Below are 21,995 nucleotides of genomic sequence, written 5' to 3'. Positions count from 1 at the left end.
AGTGCCTTTCAAAGACGGTTATCATAATTTATTATCATCATTTAATTTCCTTTTTTTCCTCCCTCCCCCCCACACCTTTCCACATGGTTCAGTAGTTAACCAGTGCTCCTGTTGCTGTCAGTCAGCTATCTTTACATAAGTTTTAATTTCTAGTTAAAAGAATTTTTCATGAATAGAATCAGCATTTTTAAAAATTATTTTTTTAGTTGTATATATTGTATTTACTCTTTGAAGTTAAGGAGGGTTAAAAAAATTGGTGACACCTAGATGGTGACGTAAGCAAAAAAAAAAAAAAGACACTGCGATTTCGACCCTCACTAATAAAACTGCTCTGAGTGACTAGTTGGTAATTTTTTGTTCCTTTTCTTTTTTATTTTGCTCCTCCAATTTATTTGGATGCTTCATAGTTAAATGTTTTAACATGTTGGTTGTGGTCATGTTAGATGGTTTTATTCCTCGCGATATTTTAATTTGACAGACTTTGCAAATGGCTTTCAACTCATCATCTTCATCAACTTCAAAAAGTTTCCATGCAAGACTTTTTTTGGACTTTGGGCCATATTAGAAAATTCAGTTTATCTGTAAACAAATAATTTACTATTAAATTTTGTTTTAAAGCTAGTCACTTATTTGGATAATTAATTGAAAATAATCCGCTAAAAAAGACAAAAAGAAAAAAATATAAAGGGATGGGGCGGTAAATTGTACCAACCGGTAGTTAACAAAAAAAACTTATAGAATTTAATTTTTGAAACCAATGTATAAAAGTTTACATAATGAAATGCAAATATGCATTTTCTTTTGAATATTTTTTTGGTTGACTGTGTTCAATTCACACATGGTTGATGCGGTTCAATATTGCTAAACTATAAGTCTTAAGTAAAATTCTATTTATAAATACTTTTTAAAATGAAATTATTTAATTAATCGTAAATATTATTTAGACATAAAAATTAATTGATTACAAAACCTTTTAAAAATATATATATTAATTTCTTTTTCGTTCGGCAAAAAACTGCGCAAAACACTTAATTTTCAATTTAAAATTCTAGAAAAAAGATTATATTATTCTGCTTTTAATATAATCAAATTCAGGGTTTTATCTTTCTGGAGAAAAAAAAAAAATAATGGATTTTATTTTAATGAAATTAAAAAAAAAAAAAACTTGACTGAATTGAATTAATTACCCTTAAATTAACGAAGGGGTTATTTAATAACTTTAGGTTTGGAAGAGATAAGTATGGGGTCGATTTTTTTGAAACTTCAAAAGAAGCCGACTACTGTCAAAACTTTGCGAAATAATACGTGATCAATTTCATTTTAGAGATATTTCTTTCAAAAGCCTTCTTTTAAAAAAACGAAAAAAAAGTATATTGTTCTATTAAACCTTTTACTGTTTAAATAATTTGACTTTGCTCGTTTTATTTTAAGAAAATATAAGTTGAAAAAGCATTTTCATTCAGTATTAGAAGATTTGTCAGTAAAAAAAAAAACAATTGCCAAAAAGATAAGCGTTTTTTTTTATTTTTACTCGCAATATAGAGCCCTGCATACTTCTTTTCAAGTTAACTCTTTTGTAGTTTTGATTACAATAGATCTGAATGAATGAACCTTGTAAGGGAGGGGCACTAAGCATTGTCCTGTTAATAATGAATTTCTTTGGTTTCTTTTTATAACATGCTACATTTCTCTCCTGCGGTTAGAAATATCAGGAATTTTTTTCTTTTTTTCAACATCAGACTAAAAGAATTGTAATGAAGGAATCGGAAAATTAAGGTATTTTTGAACGATGCGATTCCGATTCCGATACCTCCCAAAATACACGATTCTTATGATTAACGATTCCGATTCATCGTCCCACCACTACTATTTACCAAGATTGGTATTTTACTAAGTAAACACTTGAGTTATTTTAAATGTGTTTTTATTACTTATCACGAGCACATCATATAAGTTGTTTTGTGCTGTCCAGGTTGGGAAATTCATTTTACTTTTTTGTAACTCACATCCCTGGATGGTAATAGTGGTAATTAGGCAGGTTAAGACAGGTACCCCCCCCCTTTATGCAAGAACAGAATCAATTATGCATTTCAATACTTGGTTTTCTGGAAATTTAATATCAAAGAATAATAATGCCTTCCATTTTTCATAAGAGAGCTTATTGCAGTGTGTTTAAACACTTGGTCATGCAGGTGTTCTTTGAAGATCAACTTTTTTTGTCCTTAAGTCTCGATTGTGAAAAATGCCTTGTTTCAACATCCAGACCATGCGTGTTGTAATTCAGTAAAATAGTTGTCATGTTGAATTTTGTCCATGCTGAACATTGCCAGATCAAATGTTAAAAAATTATATATTTGTTTAAGATGTCATCTGAATTCAACGATTCAACCTTTCTTAGGTGATAGCGAATACAAGTTGCAAGTTTCTGTAAATGAGAATTAAAAAGTTGTTTTTTTTTTGTTTTGTTTTTTTTTTTAACATTTTTATAAATCACTTGCTCTTGATGATTCAGCTGAGGTTCGTGCAGATACAGATATGCTGACTTGATGTTGAAGCCACCTTCTATGTAAACAATATATTAAATGGTGAGGGGATGATTCCAGTATTTTTCCTGATTCCAATATAATTACCAATTCCTATTCTTTCTAAATATTTAGCTATAGAGTTTTTGTTTGATTTCAAATTACTATAAAAAGGCGTTAAATATGTGCATGATTTTCATGATTATTTTCAGAAACATTAAAATATATTTGGAGGAAAGCAATCTATAGATTCTAATTTTAATAATAGTGTAAAATCTATAAATACCATTTTAAAATCAGTTTAAAATCTTTAAATATCATTTTAAAATCAGTTTAAAATCTATAAATACCATTTTAAAATCAGTTTAAAATCTTTAAATATCATTTTACCATTACTTGATGATGGAAAATTTAAGTTTGAAACAAAAACATTTTGGGCATCGGAAAATAGGCACCAAATTTTCTGATGCCAATAACCCCAAAAGTTTAGATTTTTCTGATTCCAATTGATTGTCCCAATACTAGTATTAAATACTGGTAGTGGTTGCGCTATCATTGCTCACTGTTGTATTGCTTGGGATGGTTTGTAAAGTTGCTGCCAATCTTTACATCTGGGTACATTTTCTTCAAAATTTGGGGCAAAGCCTTTTCAGCCTGTGTTCCAGCTGCCATCTTGAATGTGAGACATGGGCACCAAACTATGTTCATTTGCAACAACTTTGTGACATGATTACGAATTCCTTACACGTTTGGCATCTCAGATGGTTCATGTCACCTTTTACATCAACTCCATAATGCATCTGGATATCTCTGGAACTGCTGATGCACCAGCAATAAGTTATTTACCTTATTTGTATACTTTGGACTAGCGGTGAGGGGAGGGGGGCATGATTGGCATAGTAGATATGTTGTCTTTCTGCTGTGTTTAAAAGAATGACACACTGATATATGAAAATATAACAATGGATCTTTATTTTTGATGATGGTTATGGATGATTGGTTATTAGAAGGGAGATGCATGCATAGGAATTAGACTGGTAGATGTTTATCTAGCCAAAATCATCAACCAACCATAATATCTGTTTTGATTATTATATAACCATTTGTAACTATCTGAAATGCTTCCCCCACCCCCACTTGGGACAGCAATGTCACTAGCATTTTATTTGGCTATTATTGTTTCACTGAATTTAGCTGATTTTGATGAAACTTGATTACACCTGCATAATCTTTTGGCGAAAATCACCCTTTAAATATACTTTAATTTCTTTTTGACAATCGATCAAGCTTGTTGTTTCTTCCCATGCAGGTGCCTGTGTCAGGCTCATAATTTTTATTCAAATGACCTTTTGGTACATTTGATAATTATTTTATGTTTTTGCATTTGTTGCCAGGTGCATGCTTTTGTGAAAATGATTTCTTAGTACATACGTACTAGATATTTAACAGATACGGTTGCAGACTGTAGAATCAGCTTTGTAATATTTATTTATAAAATTTACTTTTGATAAAATTAAATTGAATTTAAAATCACCTTTTCTAGTCTTTTTCACTCTTTTGTTTCATACTAGTTTTCTATTTCCTGCCATGGATTTCTTCACTCTTCTTTTTTTTTTTTTTTTGGTCTATTTAATAAATTTGTTGATGCCTTGTTTCGATGCATATTTTATGTTCTAGGTTTATACACCTTGACAATGCTATTTTAGTCATATTAAACTATAATAGCTATAACAGTCTCGGTCTCAGACTAGTAAAAAATCTGATTTTATTTTTTTATTTTGCAAAGTAATGCTTAGAGGGAATGTAAAACTGCCATCATCAGTTTAATGTCCATTTTACTTGCTCACATGTGTTGGGTCGCTTTTAGAAATTGACTTTTAAGTTAACCTATTTCTGGCCAGGTCTTTATTTATCACTCTTTCTCTCACCGTATCATTGAAGCCTCCTGTTATGCACACTTCTCCCTATATTGTCCAGATTTAATCTTTTTTTGAGTGCATCAGATCTGAGCCTGTCTTTAAGACTTGCGTTATACATTCATCATATCATACTCGTATATTATTTCTCTATGCAGCGCATGTCCTCAACCCTCACTGAAAAAAAAAAAAAACGCTTTAAATGAGTTAAAACACACAAACCACTTATCCAGTTAAACAAATAACTTTTCTTGCCTATAACATTTATTGGACTTGTTTATAACAAACAAATGTTACCAAAGGCAAGATAAATTACTCTTCTGCCTACCTCAATAAATTTTTGGTGTTGTAAATATTTATTCTGTTCGAAAAACAAGTAGTATCCAGCGTTACAGGAGAACAAGAAGAAATGGCCTCGATGTCTCTGTTGTAAAAAAAAATTAAGATAAGAGCTACATCTTAATATCTCTCTGTCTATTAATTGATCAGTCACGCTTCAGTTTGTAAAATCATTTTCACCGCTGACTCCAGACTTTGGATGCATCATAGGAATCAATCCGTTTTTTTTTTTTTTTTTTTTTTTTTGTCTTTTTTTCTCTTTTTACCCCCCCCCCCCTCACCTTTTTTTTTTTTTTTTTTTTTGGTCATCACTTATGACCAAAAGACCACTCAACTATAAGGGTTAATGTGATTGTCAATTGGATGTAGAACAATACTCTGAGAGGATTTGAAACAATGAGTGAAAATGGTATTTGATTACTTAAGAGGGCAGAGCTCATCCCTTCACTGTAGAGATTCCCAAATGACAAAACTTTACTCTGTTTTTTTGTTTTTTCTTTGTTTAATTTTTTAAAAATTCCTTTTCTTTTTTTTTTTTTTAATTTAATTTTTTATACTATTTACCTTTGGAATTTTACTTCATTTTCTGGACTGTACTAATATGCCGAATTGAAATGTAATGTGAACATTTTTATGCATAATTTCCCTCTTGGGATGCACCTCATAAATCTGGGTCCTAATCACAGTAACTCCTTATATCTTTATGGCAATATACCTTTTTTTTTTCTTTTTAACTATTCTTTTTATATTGTTATCACTTATGAAGGTCTAAAGGCCACTCGAGGATAAGAATTAATGATTGTCAAGATTGGAAAAAATGGTTGAAGATGGTAAGATTTGATTACTAAAGAGGACGGTTTAACAAGTACAGAGTGGAACAATAAAATTGTTGCCCTAGAAAAGACTACATGATTCCATTTCCATTTGATGAAAACCGATTTTTTTTTTTTTTTTTCAGACCATCTACTAGTTGCGTACAAATCCCAAGAGCAATAGGAGCCTTCTATCATGTCTGAATATGATACAATGTTCAATGAGCAAGATTGGAGATGCACTGCTGTACAAATCCTGCTCTCTACCGATCCAAGTTATGACAACAGGATCATTGCCAGTACTCTCACAATGCAAATTTGGATGGTTCAACGCTTGAAGGCACAGCTTGATAGTTTCCGTTATGTTCTTTGGTGTGGCTTCAAGTGAGGGCCACATCATGTCACCTTACATCTTCAAAGTCGGCTTGAAAATCAACACCAAATTGTACTTGGATGTGGTAATCCCCTAGTGCAATCAAGTGACCGTTGGCAGACCCTGGGTGTGGCAGCAGAATTTAGCGCCAACCCACAAGTCTCAAGAGACCCAGGCTTGGCTTCAGAAGGAGTGCTACAACTTTGTACCCATCTCACTAGCCCCCTCGACCTGAATCTGCTGGACTACTTTGTTTGATAATATGTCGAGAACATCGCCAATATGACCTCTCCCAACACCAAAGCCAGCCTGATCGCCACCATCTGCGGAGTATTTGCCGAGCTGCTGCCTTGCTTGTAGAAAATCATGATCCCAGTTTTGGACCCGTAATGAGGCGGTTATTTAGGCTGAAGGCAGCTACATTGAATAGATGTCAACTCTACTACATAATCAAGTTACCTGAATTGATTTTTTTTTTTCAATAAAAGTTTTAAAATAAAACTAGTGTTTTCTTTAGGGCGACAAATTTATTGTTCTACCCTGTATTTGTTAACATTGAACTTGAAGATGACACAGTATGGAAAATTGAACTAATTATATCCAGGTAGCATTCACCAAGAATGTTTGTTTATCTATGTTTTTTATCAACTAAGTCGTGCATCTTGGGAGAACAAAATAATGTGTATATGTGTCAGGGTTAGACAAAATGATTTAATTTCTATCCAGCGCATGTATGATTACTTAACGAATCATGATTTTTTTTACATTTCCTATTAATGTTTTACTTTTACATTTTTTTTCTCGTATTTAGTTCTTCAATGAGTTTCATGAATTATGGACCACCTCCTCCTCACTATGGAGGCATGTGTGAAAATCAACCTGCCGTGTCCTCGCGCGTCCCAACATTTTATGGACAGCCAGCACCCATGCCAGCTAATCATGTGCCAGGACAAGCCCCACGACTGATCATGAATGAAATTGAAGCTGTTGCCTTACTTCAACATTTAGATCGAGATGAGTTACGGGCTCTTCTGGAAAATGAAAACAAATTAGATGAACTTGTACAAGACTTGGTGCAGGTACTTTTACTTATTTTGCTTATTTATTTATTTACTTTGCCTATTTACTTTACTTCTTGAGTGGGCATATACAATATTGTCTACTCCTATCTTAACTCTTTGCTATTCAATTCTTTTGAAAGATATCTTGCAACTAGTGCTACCAGATCAGGCTAACTTTCTGATCACCAAACATTGATGTTATTGTCTTTTTCTTTTTGCAAAACTCAATCATCTTCTTCAAAAACAATTTTCCTATACAAAAAAAAACATGCCATGAATAAATATTTGAAGATATAAAGAACTTGAAGCATAAAACCTTTCTCCAAAATTGTTAGATTTGACATTAAACAACCTAAAAAAAAATGTTGATATGCCATAAAACGACTAATCTCAAAATATCCATATAATATAAAAACTTGGTGTTAAATCTATAATTAATTTTGCAAAAAAAAATTCAGTTCCTAGTAGGGGATGATTCGGGGATAAGTTTAACATAAATTACTTATTTTTATTTTTATTTTTTTAGTCAAGATAATCCTTTATTGAGAATTTGATATTTTATGTTGTATGTTTGCCTTTTTCATTTTTTAACTTTTGTTCAGAATTGATATTTGTAAATTTGCATCTTTTCTTGAAAAATAAAAGTAAAGAAAATATTTCTTTGCGTAGATGTAAAATGTGATTAACAAAAAGATGGTGGTGGTGACTGAAACATCCTTGCCCTGCAGATTGGTCAGATGCAAAAAAAAAAAAACGACTTCTTGTTATGCTGAAGAGTTCCAAAATCTTTGAAGAAATGGGCAGTAATCACAATGTGAATATTTTGATTCAATGTCAAACCATTGTTTGCTGTTTAACTTTTTTCTTTTCTTTTTTTTTTTAAAGTTATATCTATGTGTGTGTATATATATATATATCTCCCTGGCCAATTTGGCATGATGGTTAGTGTTCGCTAATGAGCTGAGAGAACGGGAGTTCTATCCTCAATCTAGTCCTACCAAAGATTTAAAAAATGGTATTTACTAGACACGTAGCATTCTAAGGTGAGGGATCAAGGGTAAGTAGCACTCTCACCTGCATTTTAAAAATGAAAAGGGAACCTTTGAATTGCCCTCTATGATCAACCATTTTTATATATTAGAACGTCATTTTTTGAACTGTAGTTTTGCATTAGCTTTATATTTCCTTTTTGAAAATTAAAATCAAGATATGATACTAAACTGTATGTTTAGAAGCCTTGTTTCAATTTTGATCAAAATCTATTATGATTTGGATTATAAAAAATGCCTAAAATTTATGAATTATCTTGAATTTTAGGCATTTTTTTATTATCCAAATTTGATCAAAATTGGAATAAGGATTCTAAACATACAGTATGGTATCTTTTTTTTGCCTAAATATGGAGTCTTAACAATAAATTAAAATTCAGGGTATCTTGCTTAATTTGGCTCGAATGATGATGCATCTAATGCAAATCTGAAATATTTGAATTTTTAAACCAGAAATTGTTCACATATTATGCCCCCTAAAATCTCTTTAAAATACTAATATATTTTAATTGATTGATGTGTAATATTGGAGGTATCTGAATTTTCATGAAGGACTTCCACCTCCTTTTTACTCTCTTTGCATAAAATTAAATTGAACTAAATATAGCCCACATTACCACTCCTTACATCAGTTTTTCCAAAATTCATAATGATCAGCAAATTAGTTTAGGAGTGAATTGTGTGCATACAAATATACAACCATATACACATTCCTAAATTTATGACTAAATTTATATCTAATTTCCAAAATGCATTTAAAATACAATTTCGTATGAGAGTAGATGATTGGTTATTATAATCATGTGACCTAGAAAAGACTTGAAGTTGGGTTTTTCAGTTTCTAATAAAATCTTAAGTGAAGAAACATATGCTGTAAGCTAGGAGCACTTAGTGAAGATGATCAAATAGGAAGCAACTTTAATTAAAAGTTTGTGTGTGTGATATGAATTAGTATTAAAGCTTTTGAAAGCATATTAAGAAGTTAAAAACATTGAATACACAGATAAAACTGTTTTAAGAACATATTAAAAATGCAAAATATTTTATTAAAGGAAAGAAGAAAATATGATTCAAATTTTATTTATTTTTTATTAATTTTATTTATTGTGGACAATTATCCTCATCTTTTATTGTTTCACGATGTTTCGGCCAACTATTCCTCTGGCCTTCGTAGATGAGGATATTTGTCTGCAATAAATAAAATTAATAAAACTCATCTCAATGAATTCCAGTTAAATAATTTTTTTTAGTTTAAATATTTATAATACATTTTGAACTGTATTAGGTTTATCTTCAGAGAATGAAAGAGTTTGTATGATTTTACTTCTGTATCCATCTTCTCAGATACTGCTGGGGACTTCTTCACTCCTGTCACAATTGAATACCGCAGGTGTTTTTGAGCTGTAGAATATCAAACCACTTACTCTGACCAAAGCATAACATTTTGCTCTATATAATCTTCAACCTTCTTCAGGTGCATCTTTTCGAACGTGAACTTTCTAGTTTAACTTATGAATCTGCATGGAATTTTGCCAGTGGCCTTTTCAGTAGACATAATTAAATACAATATGGGAAATAATAATTATAAATACTAGATTAGAAAGGAAAGTAAAAGTAACAAAAAAGAATTTATAGCGATAAATAGTAATGCTACACATTTAGAGGAGATTAGGTTTAAGGTTCCCCAAATTCATACAAGAACTATTCACATGATGTAACAATTAAAGGCATTGATTAATAACTTTTAATTGATAAGTCTTCTAGAGATAGAGGGTTCAATCCTTACTGCAAGCAATAATATCTAAGAATAACAAATTAACATTTCTACCTGGTCATGACTGATGAAATGAGAACAATCTTCCTCAATGCATAAAATAAACAGTTCAGTTTGAAATGGCTCCAGAGTTTGACTAGAAGCTTCCTAAATAAATGATACCCCCTGAAGATTACATCAACCGAAATAACAAAGATGATGAAAGTAATTTGAATAGTCCAAATTATCACTTTTCATTTCAACAATTCCTAAACATAAAGTGGACTTGTTTTTCTTTTCCTTCTTTATTTATTTTTGCTCTGAATCGGTTTAAGTTAAAAATGATTTTATAACTTCTTATAATGGTAAGAGTTTCATGACAAATTAACTTTTGTTCAAACGGTTGCATAGGGAACATTCATATTGGAGAGATGGGGTACATATTGATGAGGGGAGTTAGAGAGAAAGAGACATTTATACATTTTTGGAGTGTTTCTTAACACGTATATTAGCAAGGAGGGAGGGTGATCAGTTCTTTTAACACAGAAGAGGGACCGTCATTACTTAGATGGTGAGGCACATTACTTAGGATGGGTTATACAAAGTTCATTACAGATGATTACACATTACGTTTGTTGTAGGAAGACGACACGAAGACGGCAGTTACAAAATATAAGATCTCCTTTTATTCCATTTGACAAGTCGAAATGATGATTACGTCCAGGAATTCAAAGTCGACTACATGTTTAATGTTCTAACCCTTCGCTTCTAAAGGGGGACCATCCTCATGTCAGCTCTGTCCGGCTCTGTGCTGACTTCGATCTTCATCTGTCTCTAACTCATCTTCGACTCTAGCTCCTATATTGAGAATTCATTTCTGCCATGACGTCATACGTGTGTCTGTCAACGTGAGTGACCCACGTGGCCTAAACATGCGTGATTCGTTTTTTTTTTTTTTTTTTTTTTTTTTTTACAAGGTGGTCACCACTTATCAAGGCCCGGAAGCCACTCGGAAATAAGGGTACAGTACGTTAGTGTAGAGATTTAATAAAGTGTCTACTTAAGGGGGCGGTTCCTCAGGAATTTGTTTACGTTGGACTTGAAGACATCCAGGTTGTAGTCAGGTGGGAAGCAGGCAGACGGAACAGTTCCACAGGCGTGCAGTTCTAAGAAAGAAGCTTTGTTCATGAGATCTACGTTTTGATTTAGGCATAGATAAAGAGTGGGGAAAGTTTTTAACAGTGGATTCAGCTAGACAAGTGTTTTTTTTGTAAAAGATTGGCGAGGGGGGGGGGACCAGAGATTGGAGTTTAGACGAGCACCTGCCATGGAAATAACGATAACGACATGTTTCCAAACCATTTCTGCAGACAAAGAATTCTTACTAACCTATTTTTCGACCTAACTTATTTTTCAATATGTTTTTAAATTACTTATTTTAATTCAGTTTTCATAAAAAGAATTGAACAATTAAAATTCCTTTTACAACAACATATTTAACTATTTTATGTGAAAGTGAATAATACGAAATTCCTTTCTGAATCTATTTCCGAACTTTGCTTACAAGGTTCGAATCTCGGTCTATCCTAATCTCATTTTCACTTATCTAATGTTTTTCTTACTTACAAGAAAAGGGGAACCTTTCTTGTAACAAAACTATCAATGGTCAAGTCTTGACCACAAGTTTTCATCTATAAAAACAAAAACCAATGTATGCGCATCTGTGTGAAAAGACTCTTAAACTACTCGTCACATAACACTGAAATTAACAGGAAATAGTAATCATACACCAAGGAATGTTTCTAACCAGTAAAATCTTTGTTTAGGTGAATGGATAACATGTACAGAAATATGTTGGCAAGTTGAAATGCAAAATGTTCATTTCAACTTGTCAACATATTTCTATTTTTGTGCATGCGTAAATTCATTCGCAGCTTGAAGTGGTTTCAATTTAAAGCTTTCTTATCTATCTGTTAATATCAATTGGTAGAGAACTAACTAAATGCTAAACGTTTTGGTTTCAATTTTAGCTGATGGCACCCAAGTCCTTTGTTTTTTAATCTTTTGAAATCAGTAATATATATATATATATATATATATATGTTTGTTTTTTTTTATTACCGTTTTTCTGTAAGGTCTGACGAGGCTGTTGGATCGTAAACATGGTCCAACACCCGAAACATATGTACCCAAACAGATAAAACGGTAATAAAAAAATAAAACACATATTTGATCTGCAATAGTATTGAGCACTCTCTTCAGGCTTTTACTAATTACCAGTTTTACTATATATATATGAGAGAGAGAGAATTGCCTCTGTAATGATAAATATGAAATCTGCATAAATTAAAATGCATTTTACAACATGGCAAGGTTGGAGGCCCCTCTCAGTGTAAAAATAAACACTTATTGTTAATTCTGCAAAAACCTTTTAAAAGTTTTTGATCTAAAAATTCATAAAGCTTTAAATCTATAAACGTGAAAGTGTATGTGTGTGTACATAGAGCTACCAAACTACTCTGTCAATTTTCAATTTACAGACTCGAGAGTTGACATAAGGGTTATTGAGATTTGGGAAAATCTTAATCAGTTTTCAGCCAAAATTTTGGCTCTTCAACGATTTGACCTTTGAAAACTCTACCAAACTCCTCTGCCAATTTTGGGTCTAAACAGTTGAAATTTTAGATGTAGGTTACTTGGACATCGATCAAACTTTTTAATTTGATTTGAGCCCTCCAAAAAATGTTAAGTGGTCAAAATTGGGGTCAAAGTTTAAAAAAAAAAAAAAAATGACCTCTGCAGTCTCTTCCAAATTACTCAGCCAGTTTTTGGTCTAAATATTTGAAATTTTGCATAAAGTGTATTTAGACATTAACAGATAGATAAGAAAGCTTTTTAATTGGTTTGTGGACGAAAGTTTGACTATCAAAATGTCAAAGTTCAAAAGATTTTACCTTTGCCCCCTCTAGCAAACTATTCAGCCAATTTTGGGTATAAACATTTGAAATTTTACATAAAGTGTATTCAGACATGCAGCAAGCTTTTTAATCAGTTTTCGGGCAAAAATTTGGCTGCCAAGAGGTTAAAGCTGAAAGAGTTCACCTTTGCAGATTCTACCGAACTCCTCTGCCTATTTTGGATCTAAACACTTGAAATTTTAGATGTAGGTTATCCGGACACGAGTCAAACATTTTGATACATATATGCACCTGCACATAAAGTTATGAACAGTACATAGGGCTGAACTGCTAGTAGTTATATAAAAAAGTACACGTCCAGAATTCCACCTATATTAAAAAAAGCAAAAAAAAAAAAAAAAAGATCTGTAAGATAAAGAAAATATTGTACACCTAAAAATCATAAATTGATCAAATAGTTTTATTTTTTAATAAGAAAATCAAATTTTGTTGTCAAATGAACAGACGTTCGTGATGTCATTTTGAAAACAAGGGAAATAACTTCAAATGAGCTTGAGATTCTAAAGTCATTTTTGATATGGGGACATTGGAAAAAACTTGAATTCGCTTAAAATTGATTAGTAAAACTATTTGATCAGTTTACATGACTTTTGGAATATATTTTCTTTCAATCATGGGGACATACACCATACAGATTTTTCATTATTTTTTTTTTAATATAGAGGGAAATCTGAGCAAGCACTAAAAGAGTTATGAAGGTATTTTTTTTTTTTTTTTTTCCATTAGAAAAGCCTCCCCATCCCCAATGTTTGATTACATGTGCTGACCTTTACGAAATTTAATTGCATCGGATAGAGAATGTTACCGCTCTCACTCTACCGCCTTTTATGAGAAAGTATGTCACACATCTAAACTGGTATCGGTCATTCAAAATGCTCCAAAGTGTCTCACATTGATATCAATTCCCAAAGCTATGTGGTAGGCAGCTCAAGACATGGAGATCAATTGATGATGACCTGACCTTAGCAAGTGGCACAATCAAAGTCACAACACAGAAAATGTTGAAAGTTATTCACAAAATGTCTAGCCGCAAGCATGAGATAAGATGAAAAATGAAAATAAAAAGATATAACGGTATTTCATTTTTTATTTTTTTTTTTGCGGGGGGGGGGGGGGGATCATCTGGTAAAATCATCTCTTAATAAATTTTTCATGTTTTGTCTAATTTTGAGTCTCTAGTGAGTTTGATATGTATTTTTGTCTTTAAATCTTATTTCAACAGGTGAAGCAGATCCAGCAAGATCGTGAAATGATGCTGGCTAGTAATAAAAGCCTTGCAGAATACAATTTAGAGATGAGACCACAATTTGAAGACTTGAAACAAACAATTGCGAAAAACTATGTTGAAATCTCACAGCTAAAAACAACACTTGCTGAGGATATCGGAAATCTTGGTGAGTCAATTAATCTGGATTTCAATATATATATATATATATATATATATATATATATATATATATATATGGCATTTTGGCATATTTCTCAAAGCATTTCATTGTTGCATTATTTCTACTGTTTTCTAGCCAGTGATAGTTGATTTGGTGTCCCCGATGAAATATCTTCCAACAGATTTAATATTTAAAATTTTATCTGAAGGAATTTATCACATTTTTAGACAAATTATTAGTATTATTATTATGCATATTATTAAACACATAATATGTAATATGATTTTTATTAACATTTTATATGAAAATAAGTGGAACAATATGAACAATTCTTATTTTTATTTAAATGTGTAATATTTATTTCTTTAGTTTAACTTTTTTATGTAAACTATTTTTTAAAATAAAACATTTTGTTTATAGAAAAGTATCATTCTTATGCCAAACTACTTATAATAACAATAATAATAATACTAATAATAATTTGTTTAAAAATGTGATAAATTCCTTCAGTTAAAATATCTGTTGGAAGATGTTTCATCAGGGATGCCAAATCAGCTATCACCGTCTAGAAAACAGTACAAGTAATGCAATATCTCAAAATATACTGGAATATCATATAGACTTTTTAGGCTGTTAAAAATGGGCAAAAGTTAAAGCCTGTTGACTTACAATGAGTACTTTATGCCAAATTGATGGTTGAATACGGTTACATTTGTGCTTATTTTTGCATTAAATACTAATCTATATTAATCTGTGACTGTGCATCAAACGGATACCATATTACTTAGTTTATTGCACCTTATTATAACAATGGTCCATAAAAAATTTCAGCCAGATTGGCCAAGTAATTTCTGAGAAAAAGTGGAATAGACAACCAGACACAAAGCTATATATAAAAAATAAAAAAAAAAACAAATTAAAATATGGTTGCTGTTTGTGGACACTGGCGGGCGTGGCCCAAATGTAATAATCTGACTTCCGCTTCCACTGTCGGCATTTTTTCCAGTGGTAGATAGTGGAAGCCACTATCTGTGATTGTCAGCACTGTCAGTTACTGGCAGTTAGTGTTGGTTTGGGGCGATAACCTGCAGGTACTAGCTGATTCTAAAGAAAGCATTTATTAACTCTTTAGATTGAGCGAAAACAAAGGGAGATAACTGCCTTCTACCGATAAGAGTATCTTTCAGGTTGGACAGCGTATTTCTTCTCAGTATACTACACGCATTTTTTCCTAAAAGTAACTCTAGCACATTTTCTAATTAATAAAATATTCTACAGGAAGTAACAGGGGTAAGAAAATAAATATATAACAAATAATTTAATCATCAACAGGAATTAAAAAAAAATTTTTTTTAATCAAATATAGCATCATTAAAGTCTTAATACATACATAATCGAAAATTAAATACCTGTAAAAGAACGCGGGGGTGGGGGGGGGTAGTGGCATGTCGGTATTTTGCGTATATTTACATTCTCAAACTAATGCTGCATTTAGATTTTGAGTGTTCCATCTGAGCAAGAAAAGAGCAATATGTGTTTGATTATATTTTGTTAGTTCCGTGTGTGCAAGGAAAAAGTTAGCAATGCCTGTTAAAATACCAATAATTCTGAAACCTTTTGTTAGAGCTCATCATAGCAAAATTTTTAGGGTTCCAGTATTTAATATTTAAATTTTGAGCGATTATCAAGACTTCAAAGAGGATGCATATGTTTTTTAGTAGAATTGCATCACGAGTTGAAGTTGATGTAATTTTATGTTTGCGTGATTATCGAGTGTTAAAAGACGTTATGCATATTTTTTTTACTTATGCATTAATTAAGGCTGTTTAAGTGTATTAAGCCCCCAAAAAACAAGGCTGATAGCCATTAGTCGCGTGCTCTCGTGTAATGAATGAATGCGTGATTGTAGGATTGACATGAAATTCTTAAAGATAAACTAAAATGACTGAAAAATGGGATGAAATGACTTAAATTAATAAAAAGTAAATGACTTAGAATGATTTTAATAAACTTAAGGATGAATTGAATGACCTTAAGAATGACTTGAATGGCTTTGAGACTGACTGGTTGTTAAGTGGGTGATCATTTTACATTAAATTAATACAGAAAAGTAATCCCCCACTTTATATCACAAAGTTACAAACATAAGTACAGCATGTAGTAAGAACAGATACTACACTTTGATCTTGGCCAAAAGGGTATTTATTTGCTCCCCCACCGAGCAAATTAGGCACAAGGCCGATTTTTAATGTGAGGAGTGAAGGGGAAATGGTGACCAACTCCCCGGGAAGTAGGGAAGCTGGATAGTGACAATTGGTATGAAGGGTTGCCCCCACATATGGTCTTTGCTTGCAGTATCTGCCAGAACAGATACTACACTTTGAGATATTAAATCTTTTATTCATGTTAAAAATATAGTCAAAATCAACGATGAACAAAAAACTTAGGCACATGGCCAACTCAAAAGGGGGGATTGTGGGGGTCGTTGGTCTTTGATCTTGGCCAAAAGGCCAAGAAAAGCTAAGAACAGCATCTATTAACAACAGATCTTTGATCTTAACCAAAAAGGCCAAGCACAAAAGTGTTACGGGCAGACCGACGAAGCGACTTATAGATTTTTAGTCGCGTGCAAGCGACTCTTATAAGAGTCGCTTGCACGCGACTAAAAAGTAATAATTTTTTGTGAGGTGTTAAATGATGTCGGGTTACATCATAAAAAAAGACAATAGTAACTTTCCATACACAAAAAATTTATTTTTGTTCACATGAAAGTGGCAACGTGTTTTGTTTGGGATGAAAATGTAATAAAAAAAAATTTTTTTTTTTTTAAATTTAATAAGTATTTTTGTCAAGTATTGTCAGATTTTTTTTTATTTTAAAACTGTCATATCCATTTTAAAAAATTTTTTCTTTTGTCTTGTGTATTTTAGATATGATTATAAACAACCAATCATTAGAAACCATTCTCGCCCTTGTACAAACTGAAGCAGCAACAATGGAAGAAGAATCTGAGGTAGGATATTTTCTTTAATGGTTTTTAGATTAAATCTATTTCTTTATCAATTTTCACACAGATTTAAAAAAAAAAAATGAGATTGTCTGATCTGCATAGATCGTGATTAGTGATTAATCTGCTGTTGCTTAGATGAAAAAAATCTGACTTTACTCAGATTAAAATGAACTTTTCCAAAATTTGTTTTATCAACTAAAGCAGTATAATTTTAAAATGTTTCAAAAAGTGTGTAGCAGAACTGAACAACACTCCGTTGGTTCTACTGAGGTTACAAAATAGGATGTGCACAAGAACCACCGTCATATGAACCCGGAATCCATCCAGGACAAAAGAAAGAGATATGCAAATTGTGGTACCGTCACAATTAAAATTCTGCATATAAGGATGGCTTTTTTTTTTTTTTTTTTGCAAGAGGGACAGGATGTAATTTTGATTTTGTGAAGAAAAGAGAAGATTGTTTTGTTCACTCAGATTATTTTTTGTATGCATCGATGGGAAGAAAAAGAACAGATTTTTTTTCTTTTTTTTTTTTCTTTTTTTTTTCTTTTTTTTTCTTTTTTTTTCTTTTTTTTCTTTTTTTTCTTTTTTTTTCTTTTTTTTTCTTTTTTTTTCTTTTTTTTCTTTTTTTTTCTTTTTTTTTCTTTTTTTTTCTTTTTTTTTTTTTTTCTTTTTTTGTGTGCACAAAACTGTATTCACCAATTTAAAATATCAATTTCAATTCTTCAAAGTGACATTCACTTTAATAATTTGAAAAATTTTTCACTAATGATTATTTTTATGGTAAGATGTATTTATTGTTTTAATTAAATTGCTACAATTTTAACTAAATAACAGTCATATTTATTTTATTTAAAGAATATTTAGCTGGCCATGATAATTATTTTTAGTCATGTTTTTCTTAATAGTATTGATATTGCTGCCCAAATCCCAACATAGTGCCCCAGTAGTTGCTGCCCCTGATAGTAGCCCCCTACACCAAAGTGGCAATTTGCCTTGTTTGGGGTGAAAATGTAATAAAAAAAAAAATCCTGACAGACTTATTTCAAAAGCAATATTAGTAATGTTGGGATGATTAATTGGAATCGTGAATTGGAAACATTGGAACTTTTTTGGAATATTGGAATCGGAAAAATTTGGGCCTGTATTCTGATACCAAAAATGATTCTATAGTTTTTTGGGTTTTTTTTAAAATGATTTTCCTATGCTGATACTAAGGATAAAACGATAAATGTTTATTGATTTTAACCTATCAATAAAACTAAAATTTATATCCCCCTCCTCCCCAAAAAGTGTCTTTACATTTGCGAAAATATATGCATATATTACCTATGTTTTTATGGTAATCAAAAAAACTAAAAACAGCCCAATAACTAAATATTTAGAGGTTTTAAAAAAAATTGGAAGCAGGGAATTTGGAATAGAATCACTATTTAACTAAATCACTTTTTTTTTTAACTTCAAATCAAGTTTTATTTCCAATCTTAGAAGTTTTCCATATGGCCACCACTTGCAGCATATCATCATCAACTGATTTGAGTATTGTTATTTAATATTTATGGTCATCAAGGTTAGTGGGTAGCAGTAGAACATAAATGCGATCTTATATGTATTTCCACAAAAAATAATTACGCACAGTGAAGTCTGAGAATCTCTCAAGCAAGGAACAAAGCGCATCAAATTTTCAAAATTCCATCTCCTCCCTCTTGTTAATGTTAGTACCTGAAAAAGGCATTATCTATAAAGTTTCATATGTACAAGTCTTAGCACAAGCTAAATTGTAGATTGATGGATCGCATGCTAACGACTAGCTTGATTTGTAAACTTATGTAGAATTTTCTCAAATGTTACATATATTCTCACTTGTTCCTCCGAAAGTAATCATCCTGGACTTTTTCTTTTGCATTGCAACCTGATGCTATCAGGTCAGGCTGTCTGAAGATACTAGCTTCCTGACCTAAAATGTACCAAACATTGATGTTATTGTTTCTTCCTTGATCTTTGCAAAACTCTATCATGTCAAAATCAAAAAAAATTTTCTTCAACAAAACCACACCAAACACGAGTAAATATTTGAAGATATAAAGAACTTGAAGCATAAAACTTTTTGAAAATGACTGGATTCCGTATTAAGTAACCCAAAAAGGATTAATAAGCAATAAAACAAAACTAACCTTTACATAGACATACACTTTCCTGAAATTGTTTTAATTAAACTCTAATTGCCTTAAAAAATTATGCACTGTATCAACCAAATTGTTTTCACAAACTCAACTGCACAGAATGGCTTTTGTTGAACTCTTCATTCCAAGAGTAAATAGGCTGTGTGCGCATGGTCCCCCTCTGGTGTTGCATGTGAGATGACACCACAAAAAAAAATAGTGAAGAAATGATGAATGTGAGAAGTGTGAAAAATCTAATGGATGGGGCAAAAGTTATGGGGTAAAAAGTGTCATTTTTTTGCAACTTTGGAGCATTTGTGATCCCCTTTTGAGCACCTAGGAACGCCGAATCCCAGTGAAAATGAACAAACGGTGCAGTTTCATGCCTTAAGACATGTTTATTTGAATTCAGCACCATGGAAAACCACTATATAGATTTTTGAGTAATATGAAGAAACACTTCCAAAAAGGCATTTTTTTTTTTTTTTTTTTTTTTTTTTTTTTTTTTTTTTTTTTTTTTTTTTTTTTATAGCCCTAAAAGTCCCAGAGGGATGCAAACCAGAATTTTATCAGGGTCACTCATACTGAATTTATATTAAGAACAATGGCCTCCACATTTTGGCCAAGTTTCAAGAAAATCGAATAGATGGATCAAATGCTACGAGTCAAAAAGTGTAATTTTGGGCCATTTGGGGCATTAGTGACCTCTTTTGAGCCCCTGGATACGCTGAATCCCAGTGTAAATGAATAACAGTGCAGTTTCAGGCCTTAACACATGTATATTGGAGTTGACTACCGTTAAAAACCACTATATTATAGTCAGACATATCAAAGTTGTTGAGAAATATGAAAAAAAGAGCCACAAAAAGGGGTGTTTTTTGCACTAAAAGTTCTTGTAGACGCAAACCAAAATTTTGCCAGGGTCACCCATATTGGATTTATATTAAGAACAATGGGCTCCACATTTTGGCCAAGTTTCAGAAAAATCTAATGGATGGATCAAAAGTTATGGGGCAAAACATGTCATTTTTGGCCATTTTGGGGCATTTTTGAGTTCCTGGGGACACAACAGGAATTTTTGCAAAAAAATTTTTTTACTGTGCACATCTATTTAATGAAATACAATTTGTGGCAAAATTTCAGGAAAAACTAATGGACAGTTATCTGGCAATTGTCCAGAATAAGACGCATGGATGTTACTGAAAACCTAGGTTCCTCTCTGCTAAATCAGGAGACCAATAAATGACTGAATTTTACTATAGGAATAACGCGACTACAATACTTCTATGGTAGCCATTTAAAATGTAGAATACTCTTTTAAATAGTCATTCATTCAATGACAATACTTGATAATTGCATAATGAAATAGGTATAGTCTTTTTAAATCCCTGTTGTATGTTTTAAAGTTTATTCTTTAAAATTTTCTTTTCATTTTTCTTTTTCTTTCATTTCTACATTTTATCTTAATTTCTTTTTCATTTACTTTACTTTTTCACTTTTCCTTACATTTTTTTTTTTTTTTTTTTTTTTTTCAGTTCAATTTTCTTTCATCTTCCCTTTTTCTTTTGTTCAAGGAAACACAGAATAACTAATTTCTTTTCTACCTTCAGAAATTAGCCGAAGATTACCTGGACAAGAAAAGTGAGACGGAACAATTTCTTGATGAATACATTCCTAAACGGACACAGGCCCATCTGAAACGGGTGAAGGCAGAAAAAATGTCAGAACTGATACAGAATAGAAATCAACCCGCTCCTCCTATGACTGATTTTCACCAGTCCAGTTTTCGCTGGAATGAATCTAGCAGCGGACGTTGTCCTTACCCCTCGGCTAATAATGCTGGGTCTTTTATGAGAATGCCAGAGCCATCTCGTTATATGTAATCCCAATGAAATGGCAAGGAAAGTAAATACTTTGATTATTTACACATTTCTAACAACTGTTATCCTCATCTTAGTTGTTTAGCCGCTGCACTCTCTCCGACCTTTTTCAGATGCAGTTTTTTGTTGTAGGTGGTGGCAGTTTCAAAGTGTAACCTTTATTACTGAGAAGTCTACGCCCCATGGGTATATAACAGTTTCTGTTTTAAACTAAAAGATTATTAACTATAAACATCTGAATAAAACTGGAGAGCATGACGGTCCAAAACATGAAAGATTTTTTTAAATAGCAACAATACCTCAACTCGGAAATATTGTTAAGAGGTAAATAATGATAGTGAAAGGACTAAGATATGTAATATATATATATATATATTTATACACACTTTATCGTTAGTGAATCTGTTGACTTTTTTCTTTTTCTCTGTTGTATTCATTAAATTTGCTTTGATTGTGTGGATTTTGTTGATCTTTTGTTTTAATGGTATTTTTAAAAGATCTGTGCCAAAAGTCATTAAAAATGTTTCTTTTAAATCAAACTGAGTTTTTTTTTTTTTTTTACAAGATGATTTATTTTAAATCTAAACTTAATATTTCAGATGATTGCCTACTGTGAATCTCGGTTCTTGTCCAGAATTACCCCTATATTAAGACAAAAATAAACAAAAATCTGTACGATGTAAGTACCCATGACGAAACAAAAATATCATTGTCCAAAAATCATATAAATTGTTCAAGTAGTTTTATTTTTA

At 31.6% G+C, this 21,995-nt stretch overlaps 1 protein-coding gene across 1 annotated transcript in view; it reads left to right on the top strand.

The window, feature by feature from the left end:
- LOC145292165 (vacuolar protein sorting-associated protein 37B-like) overlaps window positions 1–21,782 on the top strand; it is a 35,514-nt gene extending 13,732 nt beyond the window's left edge. The window contains exons 2-5 of the mRNA XM_080138353.1: window positions 6,774–7,041; window positions 14,026–14,197; window positions 17,122–17,204; window positions 20,974–21,782. Of these exons, the coding sequence (XP_079994479.1) occupies window positions 6,781–7,041; window positions 14,026–14,197; window positions 17,122–17,204; window positions 20,974–21,246 (789 nt within the window). The 5' untranslated portion in view covers window positions 6,774–6,780 and the 3' untranslated portion in view covers window positions 21,247–21,782. The remainder of the gene's footprint in view (window positions 1–6,773; window positions 7,042–14,025; window positions 14,198–17,121; window positions 17,205–20,973) is intronic.
- Window positions 21,783–21,995: the final 213 nt, after the last annotated feature.

The sequence above is a fragment of the Euprymna scolopes genome, chromosome 2 (assembly GCF_053919585.1).
Source record: "Euprymna scolopes isolate OS-2025 chromosome 2, ASM5391958v1, whole genome shotgun sequence".
NCBI lineage: Eukaryota > Metazoa > Mollusca > Cephalopoda > Sepiida > Sepiolidae > Euprymna > Euprymna scolopes.
This window is presented reverse-complemented; position numbering and strand designations above follow the sequence as displayed.